The sequence below is a fragment of the Bombina bombina genome, chromosome 7 (genome assembly GCF_027579735.1).
Source record: "Bombina bombina isolate aBomBom1 chromosome 7, aBomBom1.pri, whole genome shotgun sequence".
In the NCBI taxonomy this organism is placed as follows: Eukaryota; Metazoa; Chordata; class Amphibia; order Anura; family Bombinatoridae; genus Bombina; species Bombina bombina.
This window is the reverse complement of record NC_069505.1, coordinates 12,075,189-12,098,763: the sequence shown is the minus strand read 5'-3', so window position 1 is coordinate 12,098,763 and position 23,575 is coordinate 12,075,189. Positions and strand designations below refer to the sequence as shown.

At 41.9% G+C, this 23,575-nt stretch overlaps 1 protein-coding gene across 1 annotated transcript in view; it reads right to left on the bottom strand.

The window, feature by feature from the left end:
- Positions 1–23,575, bottom strand: part of B3GAT3 (beta-1,3-glucuronyltransferase 3) — a gene marked incomplete in the record, with an annotated part of 130,042 nt that overhangs the window by 67,492 nt on the left and 38,975 nt on the right. Inside the window, 1 exon segment of the mRNA XM_053719952.1 lies at positions 6,598–6,742. Coding sequence (XP_053575927.1) covers positions 6,598–6,742 — 145 coding nt within the window.

Sequence of the window (23,575 nt, the reverse complement as noted above, 5' to 3'; positions counted from 1 at the left end):
GCCTCACAGCTGAATTCTTAGGTTACCCTAACTTTGTCAGCTCATATAATACAAGGGGGGGAAAACATCTATGCCTATCATCACTCTGGCAAGTTGATTGGTGTAGGAAAAAATGGCCAGTCTGTTCTGAGCTTGCATCGTCTCCCCAGAATTAAAAGACTGTACATGCCTCAATGCTGAGCGCAGCATGAACCTGTCCCACACGAAGAAGAGGTCACTTTTCATCACCTCCTGCTGATCTGTGGGGACAAACAGGGTCTTAGATAATATCTGCTAAGACCATCACCAGGGCAGCAAACAGTATGGGAGACGCAGAGAGAATGTAGAATCTCCTCAGTTCCCATTGCTGAAAAGCCTGTAGCTTTACCCCTGAATAAAACAGCACTCACTGGTACCATTTAAAAATAATAAACTCTTCATTGAAGAATCTAAACTAACACCTCACTTTACCTCTTCCTATTACTAACACAGGCAAATAGAATGACTGGGGTGGGAGGAAGGGAGGAGCTATATATACAGCTCTGCTGTGGTGCTCTTTGCCTCTTCCTACTGACCAGGAGGCGATATCCCATAAGTAAGGATGAAATCTGTGGACTCGTATCTTGTAAAAGAAAAAAGGCAAGAATCTGACGGAGTGTATTAATAAACTTAAAGGACAATTGATAGTGGAACAATATGACACGGCGGTTAAATCAGAATCACAGGTTAAACATTTTTTCAGCAAATGGAAAAAAGTTTATTCAGGCATTATCTGAAGAGGAACAAATACGGTTACTATAACCCTTTAGAGAATCAGAAGTATTAATTAATCCAATCGCAAGAAATGAATTCCCAAAGCCAACGGAAATTATTAGATTGTCGGAAACTTAATTGCAGGAGTAGAGGGGGGGGGGGGAGAGAGGTGGAGAGCAAGATTTTTCCCTTTTTTTTTTGTTTGTTGTTTTTTGTTTGTTTGATCAAGAATTTGGGAAAATCCAATACAGCTAAGAATGTAAGTTGGTTGAAACATAAGAAAAGTAAGGCCAAGTGTACACGTAACCGTTTTATAAGAATCTAAGATAAATTGAAAAATAAGGACTGTAAGCTGTAAGTTCTATGTGATGGAACAATGGTTTTATTAGGCAGCCCTGCGTGGCGTTCTTTGTTGGTATTGTTACAGTATATTTTTATTTTTTGCCAGGCAGTCTGTCTATAATGAACTTTTGTCGTTTTCTTTTTTGTTGTATTGGAACTTAATAAAAAGAGTAAAAAAAATAAACAAATAAATACAATGTAGTTTCAAAATAATTTTGTATGTTTTTTCTGTCATCTAACTTTATACATGCACAGTATATATCGGCAATTTGTAAACATTTATTGTGTGCGCAGACCTTTTGTAATGTGGCACTTAATTATTGATATATACTGTGCATATATAAACATTTATTGTGTGTGCAGACCTTTTGTAATGTGGCACTTAATTACTGATATATACTGTGCATATATAAACATTTATTGTGTGTGCAGACCTTATGTAATGCAGCGCTTAATTACTGATATATACTGTGCATATATAAACATTTGTGTGTGCAGACCTTATGTAACGCAGTACTTAATTACTATATATACTGTGCATATATAAACATTTATTGTGTGCGAGACCTTATGTAATGCGGCACTTAATTACTGATATATACTGTGCATATATAAACATTTATTGTGTGTGCAGACCTTATGTAATGCAGCACTTAATTACTGATATATACTGTGCATATATAAACATATATTGTGTGTGCAGACCTTATGTAATGTAGCACTTAATTACCGATATATACTGTGCATATATAAACATTTATTGTGTGTGCAGACCTTATGTAATGTGTCACTTAATTACTGATATATACTGTGCATATATAAACATTTATTGTGTGTCCAGACGTTTTGTAATGTGTCACTTAATTACTGATATATACTGTGCATATATAAACATTTATTGTGTGTGCAGACCTTATGTAATGCAGCACTTAATTACTGATATATACTGTGTATATATAAACATTTATTGTGTGTGCAGACCTTATGTAATGCAGCAATTAATTACTGATATATACTGTGCATAAATAAACATTTATTGTGTGTGCAGACCTTATGTAATGTGGCACTTAATTACTGATATATACTGTGCATATATAAACATTTATTGTGTGTGCAGACCTTATGTAATGTGGCACTTAATTACTGATATATACTGTGCATATATAAACAGTTATTGTGTGTGCAAACCTTATGTAATGCAGCGCTTAATTACTGATATATACTGTACATATATAAACATTTATTGTGTGTGCAGATCTTATTTACTGATATATACTGTGCATATATAAACATTTATTGTGTGTGCATACCTTATGTAATGCAGCACTTAATTACGGATATATACTGTGCATATATAAACATTTATTGTGTGTGCAGACCTTATGTAATGTGTCACTTAATTACTGATATATACTGTGCATATATAAACATTTATTGTGTGTGCAGACCTTATGTAATGCAGCACTTAATTACTGATATATACTGTGCATATATAAACATTTATTGTGTGTCTAGACCTTTTGTAATGTGTCACTTAACCCCTTAAGGACCAGCGACGTACCCTGTATGTCGCTGGCCTTTTTTTGGGACTTGATTGTTTTATAGTGCGGTCTTGCCACCAGCGTTGAGACTGCTCTATTCCACAAAGCCTTCTGGAGGGAGGGCATTAATAACGTGTTCTTGCTAGACTTGTGCTTTTATGTCCTGAAAAAACCCTTAACGACCAGTGACATACAGGGTACATTGTGGTCATTAAGGGGTTAATTACGGATATTTACTGTGCATATATAAACATTTAGTGTGTGTGCAGACCTTATGTAATGCAGCACTTAATTACTGATATATACTGTGCATATATAAACATTTATTGTGTGTGCAGACCTTATGTAATGCAGCACTTAATTACTGATATATACTGTGCATATATAAACATTTGTGTGTGCAGACCTTATGTAACGCAGTACTTAATTACTATATACTGTGCATATATAAACATTTATTGTGTGCGAGACCTTATGTAATGCGGCACTTAATTACTGATATATACTGTGCATATATAAACATTTATTGCGTGTGCAGACCTTTTGTAATGCGGCACTTAATTACTGATATATACTGTGCATATATAAACATTTATTGTGTGTGCAGACCTTATGTAATGTAGCACTTAATTACTGATATATACTGTGCATATATAAACATTTATTGTGTGTGCAGACCTTATGTAATGCAGCACTTAATTACTGATATACACTGTGCACATATAAACATTTATTGTGTATGCAGACCTTATGTAATGCAGCACTTAATTACTGATATATACTGTGCATATATAAACATTTATTGTGTGTGCAGACCTTATGTAATGCAGCACTTAATTACTGATATATACTGTGCATATATAAACATTTATTGTGTGTGCAGACCTTATGTAATGCAGCACTTAATCACTGATATATACTGTGCATATATAAACATTTATTGTGTGTGCAGACCTTATGTAATACAGCATTAATTACTGATATATACTGTGCATATATAAACATTTATTGTGTGTGCAGACCTTATGTAATGTGGCACTAATTACTGATATATACTGTGCATATATAAACATTTATTGTGTGTACAGACCCTTTATAATGTGTCACTTAATTACTGATATATACTGTGCATATATAAACAGTTATTGTGTGTGAGACCTTATGTAATGTAGCACTTAATTACTGATATATACTGTGCATATACAGTATAAACATTTATTGTGTGTGAGACCTTATGTAATGTAGCACTTAATTACTGATAAATACTGTGCATATATAAATATTTATTGTGTGTGCAGACCTTATGTAATGCAGCACTTAATTACTGATATATACTGTGCATATATAAACAGTTATTGTGTGTGAGACCTTATGTAATGTAGCACTTAATTACTGATATATACTGTGCATATATAAACATTTATTGTGTGTGCAGACCTTATGTAATGTGTCACTTAATTACTGATATATACTGTGCATATATAAACATTTATTGTGTGTGCAGACCTTTAGTAATGTAGCAGTTAATTACTGATATATACTGTGCATATATAAACATTTATTGTGTGTGCAGACCTTATGTAATGCTGCACTTAATTACTGATATATACTGTACATATATAAACATTTATTGTGTGTGCAGACCTTTTGTAATGCTGCACTTAATTACTGATATATACTGTGCATATATAAAGATTTATTATGTGTGCAGACCTTATGTAATGCAGCACTTAATTACTGATATATACTGTGCATATATAAACATTTATTATGTGTGCAGACCTTATGTAATGCAGCACTTAATTACTGATATATACTGTGCATATATAAAGATTTATTGTGTGTGCAGACCTTATGTAATGCAGCACTTAATTACTGATATATACTGTGCATATATAAACATTTATTGTGTGTCTAGACCTTTTGTAATGCAGAACTTAATTACTGATATATACTGTGCATATATAAACAGTTATTATATGTGCAGACCTTATGTAATGCAGCACTTAATTACTGATATATACTGTGCATATATATACATTTATTGTGTGTGCAGACCGTATGTAATGTAGCACATAATTACTGATATATACTGTGCATATATAAACATTTATTGTGTGTGCAGACCTTATGTAATGCAGCACTTAATTACTGATATATACTGTGCATATATAAACATTTATTGTGTGTGCAGACCTTTTGTAATGCAGCACTTAATTACTGATATATACTGTGCATATATAAACATTTATTGTGTGTCTAGACCTTTTGTAATGCAGAACTTAATTACTAATATATACTGTGCATATATAAACATTTATTGTGTGTCTAGACCTTTTGTAATGTGTCACTTAATTACGGATATTTACTGTGCATATATAAAAAAAACTTTTTGCATGGTTAATGTTCTGGATCTTACAGGGTAGGCTCAGGAGCAGCAGTGCACTACTGGGAACTAGCTGGTGATTGGTCTCTTGTCATTGGCTCACCCAATGTGCTCAGCTAGCTCCCAGCAGTGCACTGCTTCCCCTCCAACAAAAGGAAACAAAGAGTATGAAGCAAATATGATAACAGAAGTAAACATAAAAGTTTTTTTAACATAGTATGATCTATCGGAATCATAAAATAAAAAAATTTGTTTGTGTCCCTTGAAGGTCTATTTGTCACCTCTGTATGTTTATTTTATAACATTTTACAGTGAATAAGAGGTTTGTTATCTCTGCAGACACAAAGTCACAGTTTTGGGAACTACAAAACCAAGCATCCGTGGTAATATCTTCTAGATAGAACAACTGTTCAAAATAATCTTACATAAACCTCTGGGGAAAAAAAACCCCATTAAAGCCATAAACGTACAGCCTCATGCTATGCAACTAAAAACTAATAACACTAAACTGAACGATAGGTGAGTGGTGCAGCTGTACTAACTATAGTAACGGTTACAGTGAGAGCTAAGGTTAGGTATAGGGCTAAGGTGGTGATGGTTAGGTATAGGGTTAGGGCTACAGACAGGTGGTTAGGTATAGGGTTAAAGTTACAGACAGAGCTAGCGAATGGGCTAATTTTCTGGAAACGGCCAAGGTTAGTAATTACGTTTAGAATTGGGAGTTAGTGTCAAGGCTAGGGTTAGGTTGAGTGATAGGGCTCAGAGGGCTATGGTTAGGGATAGGGATCGGGTTAGGATATGGCTATAGTTAGGTATAGGGTTTAGGACACGGGTAGGGTTAATCATTTAGATTTAGGACTGGGACCTGGATTAGTGCTAAGGTTATTGATAGTGATAGGCTTAGGGCTGGGCTTGGGTAGGGCTAAAGCTTGGGTTAGTGATAGGCTTAGGTCTGGGACTGAGTTAGGGCTAAGGCGAGGGCTAGTGATAGGTTTAGGTCTGGGTCTGAGTTAGGGCTAAGGCAAGGGTTAGTGATAGGCTTAGGACTGGGAGGGAGTTAAGCTAAGGTTAGTCAGGGCTAAAGCTTGGTATAGGGTTAGGTCTAGGGTTGGGGTAAGGGTTTTAATTGAAACTAGAGCTAGGGTTAGTTCTAAGTTAGGGCTTAGCTAGAATTAGTGATAGGGTTATGGATAGTTCTAAGGTTAAAAACTGTGCATGTCTAGGATTAGTTATAGTTTTAGGGCTATGGTTTGTGATAGTACTTGGCCTGGGGCTGATGCTAGTGTTAGGGTCAGGGTTAGCTTAAGGGATCTGTCTAGGGTTAGGGTAGATATATGGTTAAAGATAAGTAGAGTGTTAGGCTAGAGTCAATGTTAGAACTTGGAATAAGGATAGGGTAAGAGCTAAAGCTATGGTTAGGGTAGGGCTAGTTAAAGGTTGTGTGTTACGGTTAGGCCTGGTATTAGAGATAGTTCTTGGACACATGAAAGAAATGCTAGATAGGAGAGGAGTGAACATTTGAGCCATATGCACACTAAGTATGATAGGACTAAGGGTTAGTGGGGCTGATGCTACTACACAAAAAGGCCAGCTTACCGTGCATGGGTAGGCGTCACCACATATATGACAGGGAGCTCTTCAACCTCTCGAAGGTCACTGCGTTTTTTTACAATAGGAGATCGTTGGTTCCTTACAAAGTCCTCATTACCAGGATGCAAGTGAGTGCAGTCACATGGCTGCCCTGCAAACAATCACAGCAGAGAAAGTTTCACATTATATGAACGAACCTGCTCTTCAGAGGGGCATTTTCATGACCATGTGTTGTCACCTTGTACCTTTACCTGCATGTGTTTACTTTATGTATATTATTACCACTACAACAATAACCAAAACCAGAACCTTAATAGCAGATTAATGCAGGGGTCTTTTACAGGTAAAACCTTCAACATCCATCTAAATATCTTCACTGGTAAAAAAGGAAATTTATGCTTACCTGATAAATTGATTTCTTCTATGGTACGACGAGTCCACGGATTCATCCTTACTTGTGGGATATTATCCTCCTGCTAACAGAAAGTGGCAAAGAGCACCACAGCAGAGCTGTATATGTAGCTCCTCCCTTCTCTCCACCCCCAGTCATTCGACCGAAGGTATAGGAAGAGAAAAGAAAAGCTAAAAGGTGCAGAGGTGACTGAAGTTTTGAAAAACAAAAAACAGAATTTATGCTTACCTGATAAATTACTTTCTCTTGCGGTGTATCCAGTCCACGAATTCATCCTTTACTTGTGGGATATTCTCATTCCCTACAGGAAAAAGCAAAGAAAGCACACAGCAGAGCTGTCCATATAGCTCCCCCTCAGGCTCCGCCCCCCCAGTCATTCGACCAACGGTTAGGAAGAAAAAGGAGAAACCATAGGGTGCAGTGGTGACTGTAGTTTAAACAAAAAATTTTTTTACCCGACTTAAATGCCAGGTCGGGCCGTGGACTGGATACACCGCAAGAGAAAGTAATTTATCAGGTAAGCATAAATTCTGTTTTCTCTTGCAAGGTGTATCCAGTCCACGGATTCATCCTTTACTTGTGGGATACCAATACCAAAGATTTAGGACACGGATGAAGGGAGGGAACAAGACAGGTACCTTAAACGGAAGGCACCACTGCTTGCAAAACCTTTCTCCCAAAAATAGCCTCCGAAGAAGCAAAAGTATCGAATTTGTAAAATTTGGCAAAAGTATGCAGTGAAGACCAAGTCGCTGCCTTACAAATCTGTTCAACAGAAGCCTCATTTTTGAAAGCCCATGTGGAAGCCACTGCTCTGGTAGAATGAGCAGTAATTCTTTCAGGAGCAGTCTCATAGGCCAAACGGATGATACTTTTCAGCCAAAAGGAAAGAGAGGTAGCAGTCGCCTTCTGACCTCTCCTCTTACCAGAATAGATAACAAACAAAGAAGATGTTTGTCTGAAATCCTTAGTTGCTTGTAAATAGAACTTTAAAGCACGAACTACATCAAGATTGTGTAACAGACATTCCTTCTTCGAAGATGGATTAGGACACAGAGAAGGAACAACTATTTCCTGGTTAATATTCTTGTTAGAAACAACTTTAGGAAGAAAACCAGGCTTGGTACGCCAAACTACCTTATCTGCGTGGAACACCAGATAAGGTGAATCACACTGTAAGGCAGATAATTCTGAAACTCTTCTAGCAGAAGAGATAGCTATCAAAAACAAAACTTTCCAAGATAACAACTGAATGTCTATGGAATGTAAAGGTTCAAACGGAACCCCTTGAAGAACTGAAAGAACTAGATTCAAACCCCATGGCGGAGCCACAGGTTTATAGACAGGCTTGATTCTGACTAAAGCCTGAGCAAACGCTTGAACGTCTGGTACCTCTGCCAGACGCTTGTGTAACAGGATAGACAAAGCAGATATTTGTCCTTTTAAGGAACTAGCTGACAATCCTTTCTCCAATCCTTCTTGGAGAAAAGACAATATCCTGGGAATCCTAATCTTACTCCATGAGTAACCCTTGGATTCACACCAACAAAGATATTTCCGCCATATCTTATGGTAGATTTTCCTGGTAACAGGCTTTCTAGCCTGAATCAGAGTATCTATAACTGACTCAGAGAACCCACGCTTTGATAGAATTAAGCGTTCAATCTCCAAGCAGTCAGACGTAGAGAAACTAAATTTGGATGCTTGAACGGACCCTGTATCAGAAGATCCTGCCTCATTGGCAATGTCCATGGTGGGACAGATGACATGTCCACTAGGTCTGCATACCAAGTCCTGCGTGGCCACGCAGGCGCTATCAGAATCACAGAAGCCTTCTCCTGCTTGACTCTGGCAACCAGACGCGGGAGGAGAGGAAACATTGGAAAAACATAAGCCAGATTGAAGGACCAAGGCGCTGCTAGAGCATCTATCAATACCGCCTTGGGATCCCGGGACCTGGACCCGTAGAGAGGAAGCTTGGTGTTCTGACGGGACGCCATCAGATCCAACTCTGGAGTGCCTCAAAGCTGAGTCAGCTGGGCAAATGCCTCCGGGTGGAGTTACCACTCCCCCGGGTGAAAAGTCTGACGACTTAAAAAATCCGCCTCCCAGTTGTCTACTCCTGGGATGTGAATTGCTGAGAGATGGCAGGAGTGATCCTCCGCCCACCTGATTATTTTGGTTACTTCCATTATTGCTAGGGAACTCTTTGTTCCCCCCTGATGATTGACGTAAGCTACAGTCGTGATGTTGTCCGACTGAAATCTGATGAATTTGGCCGCAGCTAGTTGAGGCCATGCCTGAAGAGCGTTGAATATCGCCCTCAGTTCCAGAATGTTTATCAGGAGAAGAGTTTCTTCCCGAGACCATATGCCCTGAGCTTTCAGGGAGTCCCAGACCGCACCCCAGCCTAACAGACTGGCGTTGGTCGTTACAATGATCCACTCTGGTCTGCGGAAACATATTCCCTGAGACAGGTGATCCTGAGACAACCACCAGAGAAGAGAATCTCTGGTCTCCTGGTCCAACTGAATTTGAGGAGACAAATTTGCATAATCCCCATTCCACTGTTTGAGCATGCATAGTTGCAGATGTCTGAGGTGTATCCGAGCAAAAGGGACTATGTCCATTTCCGCTACCATTAGTCCGATTGTCTCCATGCACTGAGTTACAGATGGCTGAGGAATGGAATGAAGAGCTCAGCAAGTAGTTAACAGTTTTAACTTTCTCACCTCCGTCAGAAATATTTTCATTTCTACCGAGTCTATCAGGGTTCCTAGGAATGGAACTCTTGTGAGGGGGGAGAGAGAACTCTTTTTTTTAAGTTCACCTTCCACCCGTGAGACCTCAGAAAGGCCAATACGATCTCCGTGTGAGACTTGGTTCTTTGGAAAGTCGACGCCTGAATTAAGATGTCGTCTAAGTAAGGCGCCACTGCTATGCCCAGCGGTCTTAGAACCGCCAGGAGGGACCCTAGCACCTTTGTGAAAATTCTGGGAGCAGTGGCCAACCCGAAAGGAAGAGCCACAAACTGATAATGCTTGTCCAGAAAGGCGAACCTGAGAAACTGGTGATGATCTTTGTGGATAGGAATATGCAGATTCGCATCCTTTAGATTCACGGTAGTCATATATTGACCCTCCTGGATCATTGGTAAGATTGTCAGAATGGTCTCCATCTTGAATGATGGGACTCTGAGGAATTTGTTTAGAATTTTGAGATCCAGGATTGGTCTGAAAGTTCCTTCTTTTTTGGGAACCACAAACAGGTTTGAGTAAAACCCCAGTCCTTGTTCTGCAATTGGAACTGGGTGGATCACTCCCATCGTAAGTAGATCTTCTACACAGTGTAAAAACGCCTCTTTCTTTGTCTGATATGTAGACAGACGAGAAATGTGGAACCTTCCCCTTGGAGGAGAGTCCTTGAATTCTAGAAGGTATACCTGGAATCTCTAATGCCCAAGGATCGTGTACATCTCTTGCCCAGGCCTGAGCGAAGAGAGAGAGTCTGCCCCCTACTAGATCCGGACCCGGATCGGGGGCTACCCCTTCATGCTGTCTTGGTGGCAGCTGCAGGCTTTTTGGCCTGTTTACCCTTATTCCAGCCCTGGTAAGGTTTCCAGGTTGCCTTGGGCTGTGAAGCGTTACCCTCTTGCTTTGCAGCCAGAGAGGATGAAGCGGGGGCCGTTCCTGAAATTGCAAAAGGAACAAAAATTAGCTTTGTTCTTTGTCTTAAAGGGCTTGTGCTGAGGGAGAGCATGGCCTTTTCCCCCGGTGATATCTGAAATAATCTCTTTCAATTCAGGCCCGAAGAGGGTCTTTCCTTTGAAAGGAATGTTCAAAAGCTTGGATTTAGACGACACATCGGCCGACCAGGACTTTAGCCATAGTTCCCCAAAATGGCGAAACCTGAATTTTTCGCCGCTAACTTAGCTATTTGGAAAGCGGCGTCAGTGATAAAAGAATTAGCTAGCTTTAGAGCCTTAATTCTATCCATAATTTCCTCATATGAGGTCTCCGTCTGGAGCGAGTCTTCCAGCGCCTCAAACCAGAAAGCAGCTGCAGTAGTTACAGGAATAATGCAGGCAATAGGTTGGAGAAGAAAACCTTGTTGAACAAAAATTTTCTTAAGTAACCCCTCTAACTTCTTGTCCATAGGGTCTTTAAAAGCACAACTGTCTTCAATTGGTATGGTTGTGCGTTTAGAAAGTGTAGAAATAGCCCCCTCCACCTTAGGGACCGTCTGCCACGAGTCCCGCACAGGGTCAGGTATGGGGAACATTTTCTTAAAAATAGGAGGGGGAGCAAAGGGAACACCTGGTCTATCCCACTCCCTAGTAACGATATCCACAATCCTCTTAGGGACCGGAAACGTATCCGTGTAAACAGGGACCTCTAGGTACTTGTCCATTTTACACAATTTCTCTGGGATCACCAAAGGGTCGCAGTCATCCAGAGTAGCTAATACCTCCCTAAGCAAAACGCGGAGGTGTTCTAGTTTAAATTTAAAAGCCAATGTATCTGAATCTGTCTGAGGAGGAACCCTTCCTGAATCAGAGACTTCTCCCTCAGACATCAAATCCCTCACTCCCACTTCAGAGCGTTGTGAGGGTATATCGGATACGGCTACCAAAGCGTCAGAATGCTCATAATCTGTTCTTAAAACGGAGCTATCACGCTTTGCGGGTAACACAGGTAGTTTAGATAAGAAGGCTGTAAAGAGAATTATCCATGACTGCCGCTAAGTCTTGTAATTTAAAAGCGTTAGACGCACTAGAGGTACTAGGCATCGCTTGCGCGGGCGTAACTGGTTGTGACACTTGGGGAGAGGCAGACGGGCTACCCTCATTACCTTCAGTCTGAGAATCATCTTGGGCCACATTTTTAAGTGCAACAATATGATCTTTAAAGTGTTTAGACATATCAGTACAAGTGGGACACATTCTGAGAGGGGGTTCCACCATGGCTTCTAAACACATTGAACAAGGATTTTCCTTAGTGTCAGACATGTTTAATAGACTAGTAATATATACAAGCAGGCTTGGAAATCACTTTAATCAAATAAAAAACACAATTTGGAAAAAACTTTACTGTGCCTTTAAGAGATAAAAAGAGCACACAATTTTACAAAACAGTGAAAAATGCAGCGATTCTCCTGAAATTTTCACAGTATGTACCTAAAGCCTTAATAAGATTGCACCACAAGTTTTAAAACGATTAACCCCTTAATGCCCAAACTGGAGCAGCCTAAAGCCAACACCCGGTTAAAAATAGTACAGCACCTTGCCACAGCCTTGCTGTGGCCCTACCTGCCCTTAGGGATCAGATTTGGGGGAATATAGCTTCAATAAGGCCCTCAAACAGCAGCAGGACCCTCCATGTGAAGCAGCATGAACTTCTCTGCAATTCTAACTGCGCATCTGAGGTGCGAAATTAGGCCCCTCCCACTCTACTCCGGAGTTGTGAGGCCTAGTAAATCACTCTTAAGTGACTAAAAACCAGCCATGTGGGTAATAACCCCAAAAGAACCTCAAAAGGACTTTCAAAGTGTCTACAAACGATATTTTTCTTGAATAAACAATCGATTGCCCTGAATCAGTGTCAACCAGCATAATTAGCCCTGTTATGTAAGCATTCAATTCCTTACTAAGTCTGTGAACATAGCTTACCCTCCCCTCATGGGGATATTGTCAGTCTCTTCTAGCATTATCTCAGTCTTTTCTAGAAATAAATGACTGAACATACCTCATTGCAGATTACCCTGCAAACCGTTCCCCCCAACTGAAGTTTTCTGGTACTCCTCAGTCCTGTGTGGGAACAGCAGTGGATTTTAGTTACAACATGCTAAAATCATTTTCCTCTCAGCAGAAATCTTCATCACTTTTCTGCTAGAGAGTAAATAGTACAAACCGGTACCATTTAAAATAACAAACTTTTGATTGAAGATAATAAAAACTACAATTCTAACACCACATTCACTTTACCCTACCGTAGAGAGACCCTAGTGCTTAGAGCCAGCAAAGAGAATGACTGGGGGGTGGAGCTAGAGGGGGAGCTATATGGACAGCTTTGCTGTGTGCTCTCTTTGCCACTTCCTGTAGGGAATGAGAATATCCCACAAGTAAAGGATGAATCCGTGGACTGGATACACCTTGCAAGAGAAATATAATCTGTTTAAAATGACAGGGAGGGCCGTGGACTCGTCGTATCGTAGAAGAAAACAGAATTTATGCTTACCTGATAAATTACTTTCTCTTACGGTGTATCCAGTCCACGGATTCATCCTTACTTGTGGGATATTCTCAATCCCTACAGGAAGTGGCAAAGAGAGCACACAGCAGAGCTGTCCATATAGCTCCCCTCAGGCTCCGCCCCACCAGTCATTCGACCGACGGTTAGGAGAAAAAGGAGAAACTATAGGGTGCAGTGGTGACTGTAGTTTTACTAAAATAAATTTGAACTTGACTTAATTGCCAGGGCGGGCCGTGGACTGGATACACCGTAAGAGAAAGTAATTTATCAGGTAAGCATAAATTCTGTTTTCTCTTACTTGGTGTATCCAGTCCACGGATTCATCCTTACTTGTGGGATACCAATACCAAAGCTTTAGGACACGGATGAAGGGAGGGAACAAGTCAGGTAACCTAAACAGAAGGCACCACTGCTTGCAAAACCATTCTCCCAAAAATAGCCTCCAAAGAAGCAAAATTATCGAATTTGTAAAATTTGGCAAATGTATGCAGTGAAGACCAAGTCGCTGCCTTACAAATCTGTTCAACAGAAGCCTCATTCTTGAAAGCCCATGTGGAAGCCACAGCTCTAGTGGAATGAGCTGTAATTCGTTCAGGAGGCTGCTGTCCAGCAGTCTCGTAAGCCAATCTGATGATGCTTTTCAGCCAGAAGGAAAGAGAGGTAGCAGTCGCTTTCTGACCTCTCCTCTTACTAGAATAGACAACAAACAAGGACGATGTTTGTCTGAAATCTTTAGTTGCTTTTAAATAGAATTTTAAAGCACGAACCACATCAAGATTGTGTAACAGACGTTCCTTCTTAGAAACTGGATTAGGGCACAGAGAAGGAACAATGATTTCCTGGTTAATATTCTTATTAGAAACCACTTTTGGAAGGAAACCAGGTTTGGTACGCAAAACAACCTTATCTGTATGGAACACCAGATAGGGTGAATTACACTGCAAAGCAGACAATTCAGAAACTCTTCGAGCAGAAGAAATAGCTACCAAAAACAAAACTTTCCAAGATAATAACTTAATATCTATGGAATGCAAAGGTTCAAACGGAACCCCTTGAAGAACTGAAAGAACTAAATTTAGACTCCATGGAGGAGCCACAGGTCTGTAGACAGGCTTGATTCTAACTAGGGCCTGTGCAAACGCCTGAACGTCTGGTACAGCTGCCAGACGCTTGTGTAACAGGATAGACAGAGCAGATATCTGTCCCTTTAAGGAACTAGCTGACAAACCTTTCTCCAATCCTTCTTGGAGAAAAGACAATATCCTTGGAATCCTAACCTTACTCCACGAGTAACCTTTGGATTCGCACCAACAAAGATATTCCACCATATCTTATGGTAAATTTTCCTGGTGACAGGCTTTCTAGCCTGGATCAGAGTATCTATAACTGATTCAGAGAACCCACGCTTAGCTAGAATTAAGCGTTCAATCTCCAAGCAGTCAGTTGCAGAGAAACTAGATTTGGATGCTTGAATGGACCTTGAATTAGAAGATCCTGCCTCGATGGCAGTTTCCATGGTGGAGCCGATGACATGTCCTCTAGGTCTGCATACCAAGTCCTGCGTGGCCACGCAGGCGCTATCAGAATTACCGAAGCCTTCTCCTGTTTGATTCTGGCTACAAGCCGAGGGAGAAGAGGAAATGGTGGAAAGACATAAGCTAGACTTAATGACCAAAGCGCTACTAAAGCATCTATCAATGCCGCCTTGGGATCCCTGGACCTGGATCCGTAAAGGGGAAGTTTGGAGTTCTGACGGGACGCCATCAGATCCAATTCTGGAATGCCCCATAGCTGGGTTAGCTGAGCAAAGACCTCCGGGTGGAGTTCCCACTCCCCCGGATGGAAAGTCTGACGACTCAGATAATCCGCCTCCCAGTTGTCTACTCCTGGGATGTGAATTGCAGATAGATGGCAGGAGTGATCCTCCACCCATTTGATGATTTTGGTTACTTCCTTCATCGCCAGGGAACTCTTTGTTCCTCCCTGATGATTGATGTACGCTACAGTCGTGATGTTGTCCGACTGAAATCTGATGAATTTGGCCTCCGCTAGTTGAGGCCAGGCCTGGAGCGTATTGAATATCGCTCTCAGTTCCAAAATGTTTATCGGGAGAAGAGATTCTTCCCGAGACCATAGACCCTGAGCCTTCAGGGAGTCCCAGACCGCACCCCAGCCTAACAGACTGGCATCGGTCGTGACAATGATCCACTCCGGTCTGCGGAAACTCATTCCCTGAGACAGGTGATCCTGGGACTACGTCCATTGCCGCAACCATTAGACCGATTACCTCCATGCACTGAGCCACAGAAGGCCGAGGAATGGAATGAAGAACTCGGCAAGTATTCAAAAGTTTTGACTTCCTGACTTCTGTCAGAAAGATTTTCATTTCTACCAAGTCTATTAGTGTTCCCAGGAAGGGAACCCTTGTGAGCGGGGACAGAGAACTTTTTTCTACGTTCATCTTCCACCCGGGAGACCTTAGAAAAGCCAGAACAATGTCCGTATGAGCCTTTGCTCTGTGAAAAGACGACGCCCGTATTAAGATGTCGTCTAGGTAAGGTGCTACTGCAATGCCCCGCGGTCTTAGTACCGCTAGAAGGGACCCTAGCACATTTGTGAAAATTCTGGGAGTGGTGGCCAACCCGAAAGGAAGGGCCACAAACTGGTAATGCGTGTCCAGAAAGGCGAACCTTAGGAACTGATGATGATCTTTATGGATAGGAATATGTAGGTACGCATCCTTTAGATCCACGGTAGTCATATTCCTGGATCATCGGCAAGATTGTCCGAATGGTTTCCATTTTGAAAGACGGAACTCTGAGGAATTTGTTTAGAATTTTTAGATCCAGGATTGGCCTGAAAGTTCCTTCCTTTTTGGGAACTACAAACAGGTTTGAGTAAAAGCCCAGTCCTTGTTCTGCAATTGGGACTGGGTGTATCACTCCCATCTTTAGGAGATCTTCGACACAGCGTAAGAACGCCTGTTTCTTTGTCTGGTCTGAAGACAAGCGAGAAATGTGGAACCTTCCCCTTGGGGGGGGGGGGGAGTCCTTGAATTCTAGAAGATACCCCTGAGCAACAATTTCAAATGCCCAGGGATCTGGAACGTCTTTTGCCCAAGCCTGAGCAAAGAGAGAAAGTCTGCCCCCAACTAGATCCGGTCCCGGATCGGGGGAAACCCCTTCATGCTGTCTTGGCAGCAGGCGCAGGCTTCTTGGCCTGTTTACCCTTATTCCAACCCTGCAAGGGTTTCCAGGTTGCTTTAGGCTGGGAAGCGTTACCCTCTTGCTTAGCGGCAGCAGAGGTTGAAGCAGGTCCGCTCCTGAAGTTGCGAAAGGAGCAAAAATTAGCCTTGAAGGTCTATCCTACGGGAGGGCATGGCCCTTTCCCCCAGTGATATCCGCGATAATTTCTTTCAACTCGGGACCAAAAAGGGTCTTTCCTTTGAAAGGAATGTTTAGTAGTTTTGTTTTGGACGACACGTCAGCCGACCATGACTTGAGCCAAAGCGCTCTTCGCGCCATAATGGCAAAACCGGAATTTTTTGCCGCTAATTTAGCTAATTGGAAAGCGGCATCAGTGATAAAAGAATTAGCCAGCTTTAAAGCGTGAATTCTGTCCATGACTTCGTCATATGAAGTCTCCCTCTGGAGCGACTCCTCCAGCGCCTCAAACAAAAAAGCCGCTGCAGTAGTTACAGGAATAATGCAGGCAATTGGCTGGAGCAGGAAACCTTGCTGAACAAACATTTTCTTCAGCAAACCTTCCAATTTTTTATCCATAGGATCTTTGAAAGCACAACTGTCCTCTATTGGTATAGTTGTACGCTTAGCAAGTGTTGAAACAGCTCCCTCTACCTTAGGGACCGTCTGCCACGCGTCCCGCCTGGGGTCATTTATGGGGAACATTTTCTTAAAGATAGGGGGGGGGGAACAAAGGGTACACCTGGTCTCTCCCACTCCCTAGTCACAATTTCCGCCACCCTCTTTGGGATCGGAAACGCCTCAGTGTGTACAGGGACCTCTAAAAACCTGTCCATTTTACACAATATTTCTGGGACCAACATGGGGTCACAATCATCCAGCGTAGCTAAAACCTCCTTAAGCAGGACGCGGAGGTGTTCCAGCTTAAATTTAAATGCTAAGGAATCTGACTCTGCCCGCTGAGAAACTTTTCCTGTGTCAGAAATTTCTCCCTCGGACAGACCATCCTTCACTGCCACTTCAGAGTGTTGTGAGGGTACTACAGATAAATTATCCAAAGCTTCTGATTGCTCATCCTCTGTATTTAAAACTGAGCTATCGCGCTTTCTTGGAAAAACTGGCAGTTTGGATAAGAATGCTGCAAGGGAATTATCCATTACTGCTGCTAATTGTTGTAAAGTAATAGGGGCCAATGCGCTAGAGGTACTAGGCATCGCTTGCGCGGGCGTAACTGGTGTTGACACATGGGGAGAGGAAGAAGGACTATCCTCGTTACCTTCCGTTAAAGAATCATCTTGGGCTACATTTTTAAGTGTCACTGCATGGTCTTTAAAATGCTTAGTTGCTTTAGCACACTTTAAACACAAATGCAATGGGGGTACCGCCATGGCTTTTAAATACAAAGAACAGGGTCCATCTGAAGGCTCAGACATGTTTGACAGACTTAGACAGCACTACAATACAGTAAAAAACACTTTTTTAAATAATAAAAAGCACACACTTTTTTACCAAATCACCAAAAAACATCCGATCTTGATGAAATTTTTACCACATGATCCTACTGCCTTGAAATGATTGCACACAAATTTTCAAATTAATTAACCCCTTATTGCCCAAACCGGAGCTAAATGAAGCAGTCTACCGGTTAAAAACACTACAGCACGGTGCCACAGTCTCTGCTGTGGCTTTACCTTCCTTAGGGATTATTTGTAGACTAAATAAGCCTCCCTGGAGTCCTCCCTGCAATCTCTGGGCTCCCCACGTGAAGCTGCATGAAGCTGTCTTGTAAAACAACTGCGCAACTAAGGCGCGAAAATGAGGCGCCCTCCCTCTTCACTCCGGAGTTATGGGGCCTTCCTGAGACAGATTAGGTGTCTTATAATATGCCAGGCGTAATAAAAACCCAAAAAGTGTTCCAAACGTCTAAATCTAAAACACTTGCACAAATATGAGATTATACTAATAAAGTAATCGATTTAGCCCATAACAGTGTCCACCAGTATTTAAGCCCTTAACCTAAGCCATCCTTCTATACTGAGTCTCAGAAAATGGCTTACCTTCCCCCATGGGGATTTCTGTCAGTCTTCTAGCATTACCAGGTCTTGTTAGAAATAAATGACTAAGCATACCTGAAGAAGTTAAGCCTGCAAACTGTTCCCCCCAACTGAAGTTCTCCGGTACTCAACAGTCCTGTGTGGGAACAGAAATGGATTTTAGTTACAGCATGCTAAAATCTTTTTACTCTCAGCAGAAATCTTCATCACTTTCTGCCTCAGAGTAAATAGTACAAACCGGCACTATTTTAAAATAACAAACTCTTGATTGAAGAAATAAAAACTACAAATCTAACACCACAAACTCTTTACCCTCCCGTGGAGATGCTACTTGTTAGAGCGGCAAAGAGAATGACTGGGGGGCGGAGCCTGAGGGGAGCTATATGGACAGCTCTGCTGTGTGCTCTCTTTGCCACTTCCTGTAGGGATTGAGAATATCCCACAAGTAAGGATGAATCCGTGGACTGGATACACCAAGTAAGAGAAATCAATTTATCAGGTAAGCATAAATTTCCTTTTCTTCTACTAGATACGACGAGTCCACTGATTCATCCTTACTTGTGGGATACAATACCAAAGTAACAGGACACGGATGAACGGGAGGGACAAGACAGATGGTTAAACAGAAGGCACCACTGCTTGAATAACTTTTCTCCCAAAAACAGCCTCAGAAGAAGCAAAAGTATCAAATTTGTAAAAAGTATGAAGGGACGACCAAGTCGCAGCCTTACAAATCTGTTCAACAGATGCATCGTTTTTAAAAGCCCATGTGGAAGCCACAGCTCTAGTAGAATGAGCTGTAATTCTTTCAGGAGGCTGCTGTCCAGCAGTCTCGTATGCCAGGCGGATGATGCTTTTTACTTTTAGCCAAAAAGAAAGAAAGGTAGCCGTAGCTTTTGGACCCCTACGCTTGTTCCCACTTGATGATTGATATATGCTACAGTCGTGATATTGTCCGACTGGAATCTTATGAATTTGGCCAAAGCCAACTGATGCCACGCCTAAAGCGCGTTGAATATTGCTCTAAGTTCCAGAATATTGATTGGTAGAAGAGACTCCTCCTGAGTCCAAACACCCTGAGCCTTCAGGGAATTCCAGACTGCACCCCAGCCCAAGAGGCTGGCGTCCGTCATCACTATTACCCATGCGATGATCCTGTGACAACCACCAAAGAAGAGAGTCTCTGGTCTCTTGATTCAGATTTATCTGAGGAGATAAATTCGCATAATCCCCATTCCACTGTCTGAGCATGCACAGCTGCAGTGGTCTGAGATGAAAGCGTGCAAACAGAACGATGTCCATTGCCGCTACCGTTAATCCAATGACTTCCATACACTGAGCCACTGATGGCCGAGGAATGGACTGAAGCGCTCGGCAAGTATTTAGAATCTTTGACTTTCTGACCTCTGTCAGAAATATTTTCATGTCTACCGAGTCAGAGTTCCCAAGAATGGTTAGTGGAACTAGTGAACTCTTTTCTATATTCACTTTCCAACCGTGAGTTCTTAGAAATGCCAACACGATGTCCGTGTGAGATTGGGTCAGATGATAAGTTGACGCCTGAATCAGAATATTGTCCAGATAGGGCGCCACTGCTATGCCCCGCGGCCTGAGAACCGCCAGAAGGGACCCTAGCACCTTTGTGAAGATACTGGGAGCTGTGGCCAACCCGAAAGGAAGGGCCACAAACTGATAGTGTTCGTCCAGAAAGGCGAACCTTAGAAACTGATGATGATCCTTGTGGATAGGAATGTGAAGATACGCATCCTTCAGGTCCACGGAGGTCATATATTGACCCTCCTGGATCATTGGTAAAATTGTTCGTATAGTCTCCATCTTGAACGATGGGACTCTGAGAAATTTGTTTAGGCATTTGAGAAAATCGGTCTGAAAGTTCCCTCTTTTTTGGGAACCACGAACAGATTTGAGTAAAACCCCTGTCCCTGTTCTAGTTTTGGAACTGGACAAATTACCCCCATGGTATAGAGGTCTTTTACACAGCGTAAGAACGCCTCTCTTTTTGTCTGGTCTACAGACAAACGTGAAAGATGAAATCCCCCTCTTGGGAGAAAATCCTTGAATTCCAGCTGATACCCCTGGGTCAAAATTTCTAATGCCCAGGGATCCTGAACATCCCTTGCCCAAGCCTGAGCGAAGAGAGAAAGTCTGCCCCCTACTAAATCCGGTCCTGGATCGGGGGCTGCCCCTTCATGCTGTCTTGGTAGCAGCAGCGGGCTTCTTGGCTTGTTTACCTTTATTCCAGGCCTGGCTAGGTCTCCAGACTGACTTGGATTGAGCAAAATTCCCCTCCTGCTTTGTGGCGGAAGAGGAAGTAGAGGGTCCTCCTTTAAAGTTTAGAAAGGAACGAAAATTATTTTGTTTAGCCCTCATCTTAACAGTCTTATCCTGAGGCAGGGCATGACCTTTACCTCCAGTAATGTCAGCAATGATTTCCTTCAATTCAGGCCCGAATAGGGTCTTACCTTTAAAAGGAATAGCTAAAAGCTTAGATTTTGATGACACATCAGTAGACCAAGATTTAAGCCATAACGCTCTACGCTCTAAAATGGCAATAGCTGCATTTTTCGCCGTTTATTTAGCCATTTGAAAAAACGGCATCGGTAATAAAAGAATTAGCCAGCTTGAGAGCCTTAATTCTAACCAAAATATCATCTAAAGGGGTCTCAACCTTAAGAGACTCCTCCAGATCCTCGAACCAAAAAGCTGCTGCAGTAGTGACTGGAACAATGCACGCTATATTCTTTAGAAGCCCCTCTAATTTTTTATCCATAGGATCTTTGAAAGCACAACTGTCCTCAATAGGTATAGTTGTACGCTTAGCTAGGGTAGAAATAGCTCCCTCCACCTTAGGGACCGTTTGCCAAGAATCCCGAATGGTGTCAGATATGGGAAACGTTTTCTTAAAATTAGGAGGGGGAGACAACGGAATGCCTGGTCTATCCCATTCCTTTGTAACAATGTCCGAAATTCTTTTAGGGACTGGAAAAACATCAGTGTAAGTAGGCACCTCTAGATATTTATCCATCTTACACAATTTCTCTGGCGGTATCACAATAGGGTTACAATCATCCAGAGTCGCTAAAACCTCCCAGAGTAATAGGCGGAGGTGTTCAAGCTTAAATTTAAAGGACATTGCGTCCGAATCTGTCGGCGGTAACGCATTTCCTGAATCTGAAAGCTCTCCCTCAGACAGCAATTCCCCGACCCCCAACTCAGAGCACTGAGAGGGTACATCAGAAATGGCCAATAAAGCATCAGAGGACTCAGCATTTACCTTAATACTGGACCTACTGCGCTTACCGCGTAAACCTGGCAGTTTAGATAATACCTCTGTAAGGGTAGTAGACATAACTGCAGCCATATCTTGCAGGGTAAAAGAATTAGATGCACTAGAAGTACTTGGCGTCGCTTGAGTGGGCGTTAAAGGTTGTGACACTTGGGGAGAATTGGATGGCATAACCTGATTTTCTTCAGACTGAGAATCATCCTTAGACATACTTTTATCACCTAAAATATGTTCTTTGCAATGTAAGGCCCTTTCAGTACAAGAGGGACACAATGTAAGTGGGGGTTCCACAATGGCTTCTAAACACATAAAGCATTGACTTTCCTCAATGTCAGACATGTTTAACAGGCTAGTAATAACCACACAAAAAAAATCTTGAAAACACTTCATTTATTTAAAAAAAAAACACCAAGTTTGAAAAACGGTACTGCACCTTTAAGAAGTAAAAAAGCGCACAATCTTTTCAAATCTGCTTCAAAATGCTATATCGCTCACAATTTTAGCATACAGTATATCCTTCTTATATTGTAGCCTAATATTGCACCACAAGTAAGGGACAAATTAACCCTCTATAAGAAAAAAAACGTTATTCCCAAAACGTTATGAAAAATAACTTAACCCCCTCACCTCAGCACAGCTCTTCTGTGGCGCCTACCTGCCCTCAGGGGTCTGACAAGTCTCACTATGACTCCGGTAGCCTATCTCTCAGCTTGGGCCCAACCAAAGCTGAAGTTTTCTGCCTTCTTGTGAAGATCAACTGCGCATCTGAGGTGCGAAAATTAGGCCCCGCCCATCATATGCGATGTACTCTCAGCCTAAAAACCACAAGGAAGCGGTATAGAAACTAGCCATGTGGGTTCAAGTATTGTACAATAAAGCCATGTGAAACCCCCAGCACAATGCCCAGCACCAGTGATTATAAAACGGTTTGTGCCAATAAAAACGTTATGCTGCCCCAGTGTCTAACAATGCTGCCATCATTGTCTTGCTGCATTTAGCCCATAATCGTTCATACACAGGTCTCCAGTAATACCCCTACTTATGTCTATAGGTTTACTGCTAACCCCTTCCTTATCTATAGGTTTACTGCTTACCCCTTCCCTCATGGGAACTATGTCAGCCTGTTCTGAAATATCACAGTCTCTTCAGAAATAAATGACTGAACATACCTCAATGCTTGTAGCATGAAAACGTTCCCCACACTGAAGCTTCTCTAGTACTCCTCAGTCATTCTGTGGGAACTGCTCTGGATCTTAGTGACAACTGCTAAGATCATCAGCCTCCAGGCAGAAATCTTCATCCATCTGCTGCCTGAGGAAAACAAAATTTATGCTTACCTGATAAATTTATTTCTCTTGTGGTGTATCCAGTCCACGGGTTCATCCATTACTTGTGGGATATTCTCCTTCCCAACAGGAAGTTGCAAGAGGACACCCACAGCAGAGCTGTCTATATAGCTCCTCCCCTAACTGCCACCCCCAGTCATTCGACTGAAGACAAGCAAGAAAAAAGGAGAAACTATAGGGTGCAGTGGTGACTGTAGTTTAAAAATAAAAAACACCTGCCTTAAAAAGACAGGGCGGGCCGTGGACTGGATACACCACAAGAGAAATAAATTTATCAGGTAAGCATAAATTATGTTTTCTCTTGTAAGGTGTATCCAGTCCACGGGTTCATCCATTACTTGTGGGATACCAATACCAAAGCTTTAGGACACGGATGAAGGGAGGGACAAGGCAGGAACTTAAACGGAAGGC